At 48.4% G+C, this 12,598-nt stretch overlaps 1 protein-coding gene across 6 annotated transcripts in view; it reads right to left on the reverse strand.

Moving 5' to 3' along the window:
* Positions 1–6,235: 6,235 nt before the first annotated feature.
* Positions 6,236–12,598, reverse strand: part of LOC142589552 (protein argonaute-4-like) — a 28,077-nt gene continuing 21,714 nt past the window's right edge. For 5 of the 6 annotated variants that reach the window (XM_075701001.1, XM_075700999.1, XM_075701004.1 and 2 more), the window contains 2 exons: positions 6,825–7,154; positions 6,236–6,360 (listed from right to left, as the gene is read on the reverse strand). In XM_075701001.1, coding sequence (XP_075557116.1) covers positions 6,843–7,154 — 312 coding nt within the window. In that variant the 3' untranslated portion in view covers positions 6,236–6,360; positions 6,825–6,842. Of the gene's footprint in view, positions 6,361–6,824; positions 7,155–7,505; positions 7,611–12,598 lie in introns of all 6 variants that reach the window. The other variant, XM_075701002.1, reaches the window with a different exon arrangement.

The raw sequence follows: 12,598 nt of genomic DNA on the forward strand, positions 1-12,598 counted from the left end.
GCCGCGCTTCCAGACACGATTGCCTTGCGCGGTCGACATACGCCTTGCATATGTCAACCGTAACCAAAAGCTTCACTTCCAAGCGATGGCGCGTGTGTATAAGGTCCTGCGCGAGTAGTTCGAAACTGTCTTGCATTGGTGTATCGATGGCGGAAGCCAGTTTGGCAGGCATGGAAGACGCTGTTGCTTTCGACGTGCCAGTCAAGGCGACGCAGTGCCATTTTTTACATGAGTTTTCTGGCCTAGGAAGTCAACGATATAGGCCGAAGGTTGCTCAGAACAGAGGGCGATCTTCCGGGCTTGGGAAAGGGGTTGACCGTTGACAGCTGCCACGAATTGGGCAGTTTTTCATTGTCCCAAACCTGATTAAAAAAAGCAAGAAGTTCCTTAGGGTATTATCGGGAAGGTTGCGGAAGGTTGCGGAGCATTGCGAATGTAATGCCGTCCGAACCTGGTGCGCTGGACGTCTTAGTGGAAAGCAGTGCAGCAGAAAGTTCCGCCTTTGTGAAAGGTGAGTTGATACCATCATCCATCTTAAGTGGGCTTGGGTTCTTAGTAATATTTGAAGGATAGTATGAGGGTGGGGGGTTCACTGAGGAGAAAGCTGTTCCGGCGATGTCTGCCACTTCTTGTGCAGTAATTCGGAGGGAAAGAGCTAGGTCTTCTGCTGTGGGAATGTGGGTGCCTTGGTATAGTCCTCTGAAGGTGCGCCAAATACAACCGGCTCCTGTGTGGCTGTCAAATGATTCGCCATGCCGCTGCCACTTTTCGCGATCCAGTTGGTTGGCGTATTCGGTTAAGTCGGCAGTTGCGCGATTAAGGCGAAATCTGTCGGGCGCGGTTTTGCCGTGGGCAAGATAGATATCTTGGACTTCTTGCCTGGCCGCCCAAAGGTTGAGGAGATGTTGGTTGGGGACTGGCGTGGAGTCGGTAAGCTGCAGAGTACGTGTTGCGGTTCGTCTAGCTTCTTGCAAGCGGTGAAACAATGGCCGTTCTGGGGAGAGATCTCTGAGTGCAGCTCTGAATGCGTCCCGCTTAATAATGGGAACAGGTGAGCAGGCCTTTGCGCGGCTCAGGGACGTCAGTTGTATTCGGATATAGAAATGGTCGCTGCCGCTGACGTCTGCAAGGACATTCCAGGTACCGGAAAGTTTCTGGGAGAGCCACGTAAGGTCCGGTATGGTAGCTGATTGAGCTTCACGTAGAGGATAACGGGTGATCCTGTCTGACGAATTGAGTAATGACAGGTGAACTCGTTCTGCAGCTTGTAAAGTCCATGAACCGCGGGCACTATCGTGTCCATAGCTCCACGCGTGATGTGGGGCATTGAAGTCACCTCCAATTACACAGAGATGGTGAGTGAGATTTGGAATTTGGGCAAGCCACGACTCGTCCGTGTCACCGGAAGCAGGTTTTCAGTACATCGATGACACAGACAGTGGCTGAAAGCCAAGCTGCACAATCACTGTTGTGATTTCGCGAGTCACTGTGCTTAGGTGAGACGTTGATACTTTCGTTGCTGGTATTGAGCCTTTCACCAGAACGTGAGAAATACCGGGGGGAGGCAGACTTTGTTCGCGAGCGTAGCGGGGTGGCATAGAAGGCTGGTTGAAGACGCGGTAACCCCCCAGAGTGAGGGGGCGAGAAGTTAGCTTCTTGCAGCAATATAATATTCGGGACTGGGTCTTGAGCGATACAAACAGAGTATTCGGCTTTTTTGTGGCGGATACCACGACAGTTCCATTGATAGTGTAAAGGATTCTCTTAGGTTTTGAAGTCGTTGTGCCGCGACGTTTAGGAGGGGAGAAATCGTGCTCATTATCCTGGCGAAAAATTTTCCGCTGTTTGAGTGAACTGGGTGGTTAGGCGAATGAGTTCGTCTTGTAGGCGACGGTTTATCCTTTCCTCAAGCGATGCCAGGGCCGCTCGGTAGGGCTCGAGCATAGGGGCCATCTGTTTGGTTGCGGGACACATGGCGTTGATGCACCGGGCGCAGAGACTGCAGGCGTCTGTGCACGCAAGTTTGGCGAGTTTCTTTATTAGTCACTTTATGGAGAGAATGAGCTGGCTGAGATTTATTGGTGCCTGATGAAGTCGAGGCTGCTGCCTCGTCAAAGTTTGGGTGATGAGGAAGTCTTGGCCACTCCGCCGCGTCGGTGGTATGGCGGCTCAATGGAGGTGGAGACTGGGAGCTGTGGTCTCCTGGTTGAGATGTGTTAGTTATTTCATTGTTATTATTACTGGGTGCTTTGGGAACAGTGGGGCGGGTTGGTGGAGACGTCTGGCGGTACCGAGCGATGCTTACGTTGAGCTGGGAGCGACGCTATTTCGTGAGCTGTTTCTTTAAAGGGCAAGAGTTATCGGTGGCAATGTGCGGGCCTTGACAATACCTGCATATAGGAGGCTCATGGCAACCTTGTATCTCAACACGGCGAAGGGGACGGCCTCACGTGGAGCAGCACGGTGTCTCTGACGGACACGTCGTGGGTGTGTCCGAGCAGGTGGCAACGGGTGCAGACCGTCGCCTTAGGACGAAAAGGGGTAATATGCTTAATTGTGATGTAGGCAGTAAGTGACGAAACGCGGGAGCACGTTCCGGCCTTGGTTGTCGAGCGGAGGTGCGGCGACCGGTTTGTGAGTCCGACAAGCAACTTGTGCGAGGAGCGTGTGGCCATCGTCTTTAACGTCGAAACCATGAAATATGCCTCTCGCATGGTTTGGTGTCGTTGCTTCGTACGGACGGAATGCGAAAGTTCGAACTCCGTCTTGAATGGTTGTTAGCCCGAGGAAACGGGGTATGAGGCAGGGGTTCCGTGTGTCAATGGCTTTGAGATTCGCCTCGGTCTGAATGCGGATGCAATAATCTTGGGTTTGAGTGCCTCCTATGGCCATGACACCATCCTGTAGCGCTCCATGAGGTATTTCCGACATGGCGAAACGCTCGGCAGGTAGGAGCAGGACTGTTTGGCGTGTGCGAGTCACAGGTGGCGGGGGAGTATTCAAACTCGATGCTTAAATTTTGGTGCGTTTTCGCTGCTGCTGCCATGTACGCTTGTCAGCTTCTGCTGCTCGGGAGTTCCACACTACTTGGAAGTGTGGCGTGATTGTCGGGGCAGAATTGCTGCCGCTTATGTGGTTGTTGCCGGGGTTGAGTACATAGAATGGGTTGGGAGAACGAAATCGACTGACCACTGTGCCGTGCGTCTCCGTAGATTCGAAGGCTGTTGGTTGTAGCGATGATTGGGCGCTTGTTAGTGGTGAGGCCGTGATGTCCATCACCACCTGTGCCGCCGTGAGTTCGGGAGCATTAGATGTGGGCACCGACCGGATGTTCGTCTGCATAGTATCCACTCTCACTTGAGCTGGCTGGATTGCCGAGTTGGGAGACTGATCCAGGATGCGCGGAATGGTTGGTTCCATGGCGTCGCAGCTGATGTTTCGGTTGAGAAGAAATTACTGATGGCGGCATGCATGCGGCTCAGCAGGCGGTGGTAGGGTGGAAGAAAATGGCTCGGTAGCAGACGACAGCGAGAGGGGCACCGGAACAGGAAGGCGCGGGGAGCCGGCGGGACTCTGTTCGCCGTTCGTCTCCGCGATCGCCACCGCCGCCGAAACGGCGGCTACGCTTGCATTTCGGTGCCTGTCAGTGTGGAGCTGGAGGTCAAACATTGTTGAAAAGTTATCCAAGAACGCTTTAGGCAGGGTGAAGTATTTTGGCCAGTCGAAAAGCCGAGTTCCGAAAGCGTTTTCGGGAAATTAGGAAAAAAATGTCGGAGCATTGCGAACATGTGACTGTATACATATAGAGTTTCATACAAATATTGCACGAAACTCTATGCATACGACTACTCGCTTTGCGCGCTCGCAGCGCCCTCTCAAAAAAAAAAAAAAATAAGCGTAGCATCGCGCAAGACGGGCTATGCGGTGACGAAGGCTACGAGATGGCTCCAGAGTAGCACGCGTCGTCTGTTTACCGATGACACCACCGATACAGTATATGGAAACAAAGCGCTGAATGAGCGTAGGTCTGCCTGCGGCGGCTGCTGTGAATCGCCCCTACACGCGTCACTCAAGCGCTGCCTCTCGCGATCTCCCGATTACCGAGGCAGTCGCGCCGCACTTCGTTTCGTTTGCAATGTTCCGCACGAGACAGATTGTCCGCGCCAGTCATTATATATATCGCGAAATGAAAATACATATATAAAGCGCCGCTCTAATTTCGCATTAGTGAGCATCGTAATCGTGGGTGGATTTTTTTGTGTGAGTGTGTTGCCGCCCTGCTGTCTCTGACAGCCGGTGACGCAAGCACATTTCTCACCAATCACGTAAGGCCAAGTGAACCGTTCGCTTTCCGGCCCGTTATAAGACTCCACCCTGGATAATTGTTTAGTACAAACGAATTCTGTGGTTTTACGTGCCCAAACTACAATTTCATTATGAGGCACGCCATAGAGGGGGAGGGGGACACTCCGGATTAATTTTGACCACCAGTGGATCTTTAACCTGCCCACAATGCTCAGGATACGCGTGTTTTTGCATTTCGCCCCCACCGAAATTCGGCCACCGCGGCCGGTAATCTATCCCGCGACCTTGTTCTTAGCAGCGCAACACCATAGCCGCTAAGCCACCGGGGCGGGTATTGTTTACTTTAGCTGCCTTCGTGTGGCTGCGCTGACCGACAGGCTGGGCGTCTGACGATGCGACCAGCATTAAACAGCCATAGGTTTCTGCGGCCTGCGAAACAACGATGTTTTGTACATGGGTGTGATTTCGACACCCGCGCGACTGACACTTTGCTGCAACGGTGTGCGCGCTGAAAGCTCGAAACGGCTATCGAGTCGAGTTTCGGGGAATTGGAAAAAATACAGGTCAACTGGTAGGCCACGAAAACAATTTTTCGCAAGGTAGCAATGCCGGTGGCAGTGCCTTTTCTCGGAAATGCCACTAGATGGCTGAGCGTGTCCAGAAATGCGAGATAGGAGCACGGTTGCCACATGACGCGTTCCTCAACGTTCGCACGAACCAGCGCGCCATGCATTTCGGAGGCCATGCGCATGCTCAGTTTGGTGGCGCCGAGTGTTGTTAGGAAAGCATAGATTAGGGCTCCCCGCTGATGTGCACGCCTCATACATAACTCGTCCAAACGGTGACATTACGTTCTCTCGCTATATTATTTATTCCAATAACGAGTGATTAGAATAACGAACATTGATTCAATACTAACGGAATACAGTCAATAGTCATCATAGGTGGGTTCTGCCGCAATTTTTTTGGAAAGCTAGTCACATAGCAGCCATTCTTGAAAAGCTTGTTTGCAAACCATAGAGTAAACATGTTGAGCTCATCGTGCAGTTCTCTTAGTGACAATTAGTGGTCTATAAGACGTACTGATCACAATTGTTTGCGATTTGTTCTTCACTGTCCAGTACAAGCATGATACCTAATTACACCGAAATAAATATTCCTGCTGTAAATATATGCGCATGCATTTTAGTGTTAGACATTTCATTCGATACTTACTGTTCGTATTCGATTGAATCATGAAACATCACCCGCCGTGGTTGCTCAGTGGCTATGGTGTTGGGCTGCTGAGCACGAGGTCGCGGGATCGAATCCCGGCCACGGCGGCCGCATTTCGATGGGGGCGAAATGCGAAAACACCCGTGTGCTTAGATTTAGGTGCACGTTAAAGAACCCCAGGTGGTCAAAAATTTCCGGAGTCCTCCACTACGGCGTGCCTCATAATCAGAAAGTGGTTTTGGCACGTAAAACCCCAAATATTATTATTATTATGAAACATTAACATTGCATGAGGTTACACGTTGCATAGAATGACAGTAAAGTCAACTGCACGCATCGCATTTAGTTTTGTAGAATATCCGTTTCATGAAAGTTTCGCTTCCTATAGATTCCAGCATGTGTGCGTTCGATCCGCACAATTTTTCTGTGCCATTAGTGTTCTCTCGGCATGAAGCACATGTTGCGAGGTTTTCAGGCGGGAGTCAAATTGTAGACTGTGATAGTCGGTGCACAGGTAAGATGGATGTGATTACGCATTAACGTTACCGTTCAGTCATGTAGCGCATGCACGTATCATTGAAACCTAGCAGTTTTCTTGTATTGGTCTTTGCTCCATAAAACATTCAGGGTTCAGCTGTCGACACACTTGCACCCGAGCAGCCAGCGAGCCCGAACAGACGCGAAAATGATTGCTTTGCACGACGGCGTGTTTTGCTTTTGGAAAACTTTATTGCATCTTACCTTACTGGTACAGAAAAAAATGCAAAAAAGAACAAACAACGACGTTTTACGTCCGCAACCTTGCGAACAGAAACCAGGAGAGAATTTCACCTGGAAAACCTGCAACAAAGGAACATCACACCCGTTGAATGGCACGTAACTTTAATTGCGACCATACGTGATTCGACTGCCTCAATTTATTCCACTGAACAGCGAATCATTGCGATACATTGATTACGTTAATCAAAAGTTGGCTAATAAAACTTAAACCTATGTGCACAATGAAAAAATAAATGCCTATCACTAGCATGAACGTTAATCAGCATGAAGTGGGCGCCGTTCGCGTAAATTCATTCGTTGTTTTTAAGAAATGTGCGCTAAAGTAGACAGAATTGCTCGTGCTCGTGCCATACGCAACCGGTATTCTGCCCTTTCGAAGAGCACGATGATGTGGCAAAATTATCTTCGTTGTTCTCGGTTTAGAATTACCACAGTTGAGAGAACTTGAATGAATACGGTGTAAGCAACGGTTTTACTACGAACGATTCAAGAAAATATTGTTTGCATCCCACAGACCAACTCACATATTACATGGCGGCAGCTCAGACAAAGTACATCGAGGTCTGGAGCGCGTCCAGCACCCGGACGGCCTCGACGTACTGGCTGGTGGCAACGTTGTCCCCGCTGCCGCCGGAAGAGTCGCTACTGGAGCCGGATACGTCCACCTCGCTCAGGACGTGGTTATTGGCCCGTAACGCGGGCAGGTGTGCGCAGCACACGGGTGCAGGGATGCTGACACTGCGAGCGCACCGGGCGTATGTGTGGCAGAGGTAATAGCTGAGCTTCTGCAGCTCGTCCGCCGTGAAGTTAGAGTCGTCCCAGACGATGTAGTAGTTCGTCGGGCGGCTGGTACCCTGCGAACATCGCGCGAGGCATTTCAAGGGAACTCGGCGGACCACCGAGGCTGCGTGCAGGCGCCGCTGCCCCGCACACTCGTAACGCGTGTACGTTGCTCCCCCGTGCACTATACCACTACAGATCTCTTCTACAGAGCACGTTTCCCCAGAAAATTGCGCAGCGGATCAACAAACGGCGCCTAAATATGCTCAGTGCTACGAATGCACGCCATCAAGCACATAATTCCTTCACTAAAGCGAATTTGGGTATGTCTTGTTTCCCGGGATTTATCTGGCGCATCTGCTCTGTCGGCTTCATGCCAAGTGGACCGATCCTGCAGATAGTGCGATAGTAAAGTGCGCTCATACCTGAGACTGCGTGATGAAGGGTCGGAACTGATCGCGGACACAGTGTAAACCGCGGTCGCGTGGTGGGGGTCTGCGCGGTTTTTGAGCAGGCACGTAATAGCTGTCCTGCAATACGCGTAGCATATGATTAGCAGTTGTATAGCACTTAATTAACCGCGACACAAAGAAATAGTTTGACTCTCATAAATTCTAAAATGAACATTGGTGGACCTCCGTAAACTTTCGTACCATAGCAGATCGCGTTGGGCGAGTTTGCGCTGGAACACTTGAGGCGTTTTATGGAAAACACGGAGAAGGCGGGAGATGGAAATTCAAGATGATGAACAAACTGAGAACAAGGTGAAAGCAGGTGAAAGCAGGCTCCTGCTTTCACTTTGTTCTCGTTTTGCTCATCGTCTTGAGGTGTTTTATATACTTTATGGTGTGATATGGTTAGCAAATATGGTGATGAATGTAGAAAGCAACTGGAATATGTTTAAAGACGACAATTTCTAACCTAATTCAGAAATGTTCACCTATTCGTAGAATATTCTCAAATAACAATACATCTTGGCACAACAGGTACATAAACCAACTTCCTAACAAAAAGAAGAGTTTATATTTAAGTAAAGATCTCAGAAAGTTTCTCATTCATTGTCACCTGCAAAACAGTCGCTTCAACGTTTCTTAAACGTGAACGAAAAAAACAGTCAAAAACACAAAGGACAAGAGGAGAGGTTCACACCACAACGACTGGACTATCAACTGAGCTTTATTAGAATCGGTGTAGTCCCAGCAAGGCCAGGAGAGCATGCGCAACTGCATCATCGCTAATCACATAGCATGAAAAGACAAGAAACGCTTCTATCGTGACCGACCTAGAAATTCAAATTCTTTTTCAAGTAAGCGCACCGAGGTTGTACTAACGCAGTCGTCACCTAATAAACAGATGTAGTACGCTTCCAAGATTTCTCGCTCTTCTTTGCCCTTGCCCCTACCAAGAATCGTCACATTGCTGAACAAAGGGTAACAACCACACTCATTGCAATGGCGAGGCAAGTTTGCACCGTTATCTGACCCCAGGGAGGAGTGGTGCTCACGCAGGCGGTCATTAATACATCGACCGGTTTGGCCTATGTAAAATCTTTCGCACGTGAGAGGGAACTTACAGACAACCCCTGCAGCACATGCCGTAAAACGGTTTTCATGCTGCATTGTGCAAACGTAGTTCCTTGCCCTGCCTCGAGAAATGCGCGAGCACAGACCTGAAAGCTTACAAGGGGCAGAAAACACAACACTTTTTAGGTATCTGGACGATTTTTTAGTACTTTTAGAGATTTCACCAAATGACACTCTGCCCGCAGCAGTAGACGATGTACTGACTGCTTTTAAAGCTTCTTCACGCACTCTTAATTTCACTCATGAACTTCCTAGCAATCATTCCATCAGGTTCCTAGAACTGCAACTAACATTCTTTGATGACGGGCATTTGTGCTGGATCTTTTCACCTAGGGGCAAGAAAGCTCTTTTACCATTTGGATCTACACATTCAAGGATTGTAAAAAGAGGGATTGCAATGAATTGTTTCCGCAATGCACTTGAAAGAAGCTGTCACCACGCTATTAAAAGTAGCTTTGACGCACAATTAAAAGTAGCTTTGACGTTTAGAAGCCGCAGGGTTCCCTCCGCCTCTTTTGAAAGCGGTGGCTGAATCGCTGCTTCAGAGGCTAAAGAAGGAACGTACGAAGCTGGTAGATGGTGGGGCAACTGAACGTAGGAAACATGAAGTTATGCCGTATGTGCATAAAGTGAGCCACAACATCAAGAAGGTTGCCGCCAAGCAGGGAGTAAGTGTTGTGTTTTCTGCCCCTTGTAAGCTTTCAGGTCTGTGCTCGCGCATTTCTCGAGGCAGGGCAAGGAACCACGTTTGCACAACGCAGCATGAAAACCGTTTTGCGGCATGTGCTGCAGGGGTTGTCTATAAGTTCCCCCTCACGAGCGAAAGATTTTACATAGGCCAAACCGGTCGATGTATTAATGACCGCCTGCGTGAGCACCACTCCTCCCTGGGGTCAGATAACGGTGCAAACTTGCCTCGCCATTGCGATGAGTGTGGTTGTTACCCTTTGTTCAGCAATGTGACGATTCTTGGTAGGGGCAAGGGCAAAGAAGAGCGAGAAATCTTGGAAGCGTACTACATCTGTTTATTAGGTGACGACTGCGTTAGTACAACCTCGGTGCGCTTACTTGAAAAAGAATTTGAATCTCTAGGTCGGTCACGATAGAAGCGTTTCTTGTCTTTTCATGCTATGTGATTAGCGATGATGCAGTTGCGCATGCTCTCCTGGCCTTGCTGGGACTACACCGATTCTAATAAAGCTCAGTTGATAGTCCAGTCGTTGTGGTGTGAACCTCTCATCTTGTCCTTTGTGTTTTTGACTGGTTTTTTCGTTCAAGTATGTACCAACTGGCCCAGATTTCAACCCTTCTGCAACGTTTCTTAATTCCGATTTGTTACGTATCAAATTTTCATTTTTATACACTTGCAAACATGTAAAAACTAAGCTTTTGGAATACAGTAAAAATCAACAATTTTTATCCACCTAGTGATCCGGTGCCGACACTTCTCTGCGCCTCTGTTTTCAGTGATGCTTTTCATCTGCAACCCCTTATCGCATACGCCTAACCTTCCAGAATTTCCCATGCATCCAGTAGTTTTTGGTTTGGCTGATATCACAACACTGATCGACAAATTAAAGCCAAGTTCCACTTGTTGGGTAGGTTAGATCAACACGATGTTCCTAAAAGCACAATAGAGTGCTGCTCAATTATTCTAGAGTATTTTTTCGCAATCATAGGGATCAGGTTATTCACCCAAGACTGAAAAATAAGTAAATTCCTGCGAATTTTAAAACCTGGACAGTAAGTAAGCTGTCAAGTTTTAAACCTATTTCACTTACATCAGTTCCATGCAAAATTTTTGAGCATGTTCTTACACATGTCAATTTTATAGAAGGTAGCAGTGTTGGAGCGCAACTTTTAAGCGCCCGTTCCTACGTTGACAGTCGGCGTGCCTCGGTGTCGGCGTCGTCGGCGTAGCCGAGCAAACGAGCCTAGCGAATGGTGAAAGAGCGAACGCGGAGCGCAGCGAGGCATGAAAAGCGAAGACAGCACGAGGAGCAATGCGTAGGAGAAGGCTACAGTGAAATTAAGTGAAGGAGGAGGGTATGACAAATGCGTGAGAAGAAAAGCGTAGCGCCGCTCTGCGGCGACGATAGCTACGAGATGGCGCCAGCGTAGTGCGCATCGTCTGTTGACCAATGGCATGCGGCGAACGCGTCCAACGATACTATATATGAAAACAAAGCGCTGCATTAACAGAGGTCTAGTTGCCGCGGCTGCTGTGGATCGCACTCACGCGCCACCTCTGTGCTGTCTCTCGCGATCTCCCGATTAGCGAGGCCCAGTCGCGCCACACTTCTCTCTGTCTGCAACGTGCCGCACGAGGTAGATTGTCCGTGCCAGTCAATATATCGCGAAACGAAAACGCGTATAGAGCTGCGCTCAAATTTCGAATTAGGGAGTATCGTAATCGTCTGTGAATGTTTGTTCTCTATGTCACATCATGGCTTCCGCAAGTTTCTATCGTGGAAACTCAACTTGTATCTTTCAATGTACACATGCAAGTCATTTGCAAATCTGTCTTTATTGTGGATTGTATTTACATTTTTCCAAGACTTTCGATAATGTTAATCACTCTTTGCTGTTAAATAACCTAAGGGCATTAAATGTTTACCCGCAAGTACTTGATTGGATCTGTGAAATGTTTACCTGCCGTGTCCGGTATGTTACAGTCAAATCTCTCCTCCCACGCCTCACCAGTCTGTTCTGGCGTACTTCACAGCCCTTGGCTCTCTTATTTCTCAGTTGTTTATTAACGACCTGCCTAACAACATTAATTACAGAGTTTGTTCGATGACGATTGTGTTGTTTCCCGGAAAATAACTGACGAGTGGAACGTGCTATTTCTTCAGATTGATCTATAGATAACCTAATTCAGTGGTGCCGCACGTGGCAATAAATAGTGATGGATGCATGCGCGCAACTAGGCGTGATGTCTCTCCGTCCTATTTCCCTAAAAATAACTCCCCGCAAACCACATCTGTTGCTACCTTGGTGTTTAAATATGTGGTGATTTGTCCTGGAAGCAACGTGTCGATCTCGCAATAGCGTAGAACGACAGAAAGCTGAGCTAGTTGGTAAGGATTCATTATGCAAAAACCTTTTTTTTTTGCATAATGAATCCTTACCAATTAGATCAGCTTTCTGTCGTTCTAAGCTTCATTTCTAGTACTCTGAGCCCTTTTCCGTGTTCTCCTACTTCTCTGCACAATCCTGCTTGATACCATTCCAGAGCTTGCGCAGATGAGTTTTGTGTCTTCTTTCTTCTTTTCGCCTCTGTGCTCCCTTCACTTGATAGGCGGCGTTCACGTTGTCCACTTCTCTTGTGTCCTGTCTGCACGCCTCACCTTTTTTTCGTAATAGCTCGGAAAGCGAACCAAACCTTAGGCCAATTGAAAAGTAATTTCTCCCCTGACGCACTGTCATCAAAATTGTTACTTTATGCTACCTACGTTCGGCCCCAGCTAGAATACGCCTCGCCTGTATATGACCCACTTAACTATACACTATAATACCGGCTACTGAAGTAGTGCAAAATCGTTCCGCTCGTTTCGTCTTAGCCAAATACCAGCGTCAAAGAAATGAAAGCTACTCTTCCCTTCCTCTGTAGCCATCCGTAGAAAGCAGTCACACATTTTTTCTTTTTCACAGAGTATGTCCACAACACGGCACTTAGGTCCTTGTTATTACTTCCAGCACCATTTCGTTCACATTGGCTTGATCGTCCGCATAATGCTAGCATGCCGTATTTTTCAACAAGTGCAGGCTCACACTCATTTGTGCTCACAGCCCCAAGGGAGTGGAATCACCTAGCCGCCTCCATTACAAATAAGCCTACTCTAAAGATACTGTACGAATAGTTGTTTTTTGTGTGCGCTTCTTATTTGAGAGGCGCAACTTAATTCGTTTTATGCTTTTTCTGTTCTCTTTGG

The sequence above is a fragment of the Dermacentor variabilis genome, chromosome 8 (assembly GCF_050947875.1).
Source record: "Dermacentor variabilis isolate Ectoservices chromosome 8, ASM5094787v1, whole genome shotgun sequence".
NCBI lineage: Eukaryota > Metazoa > Arthropoda > Arachnida > Ixodida > Ixodidae > Dermacentor > Dermacentor variabilis.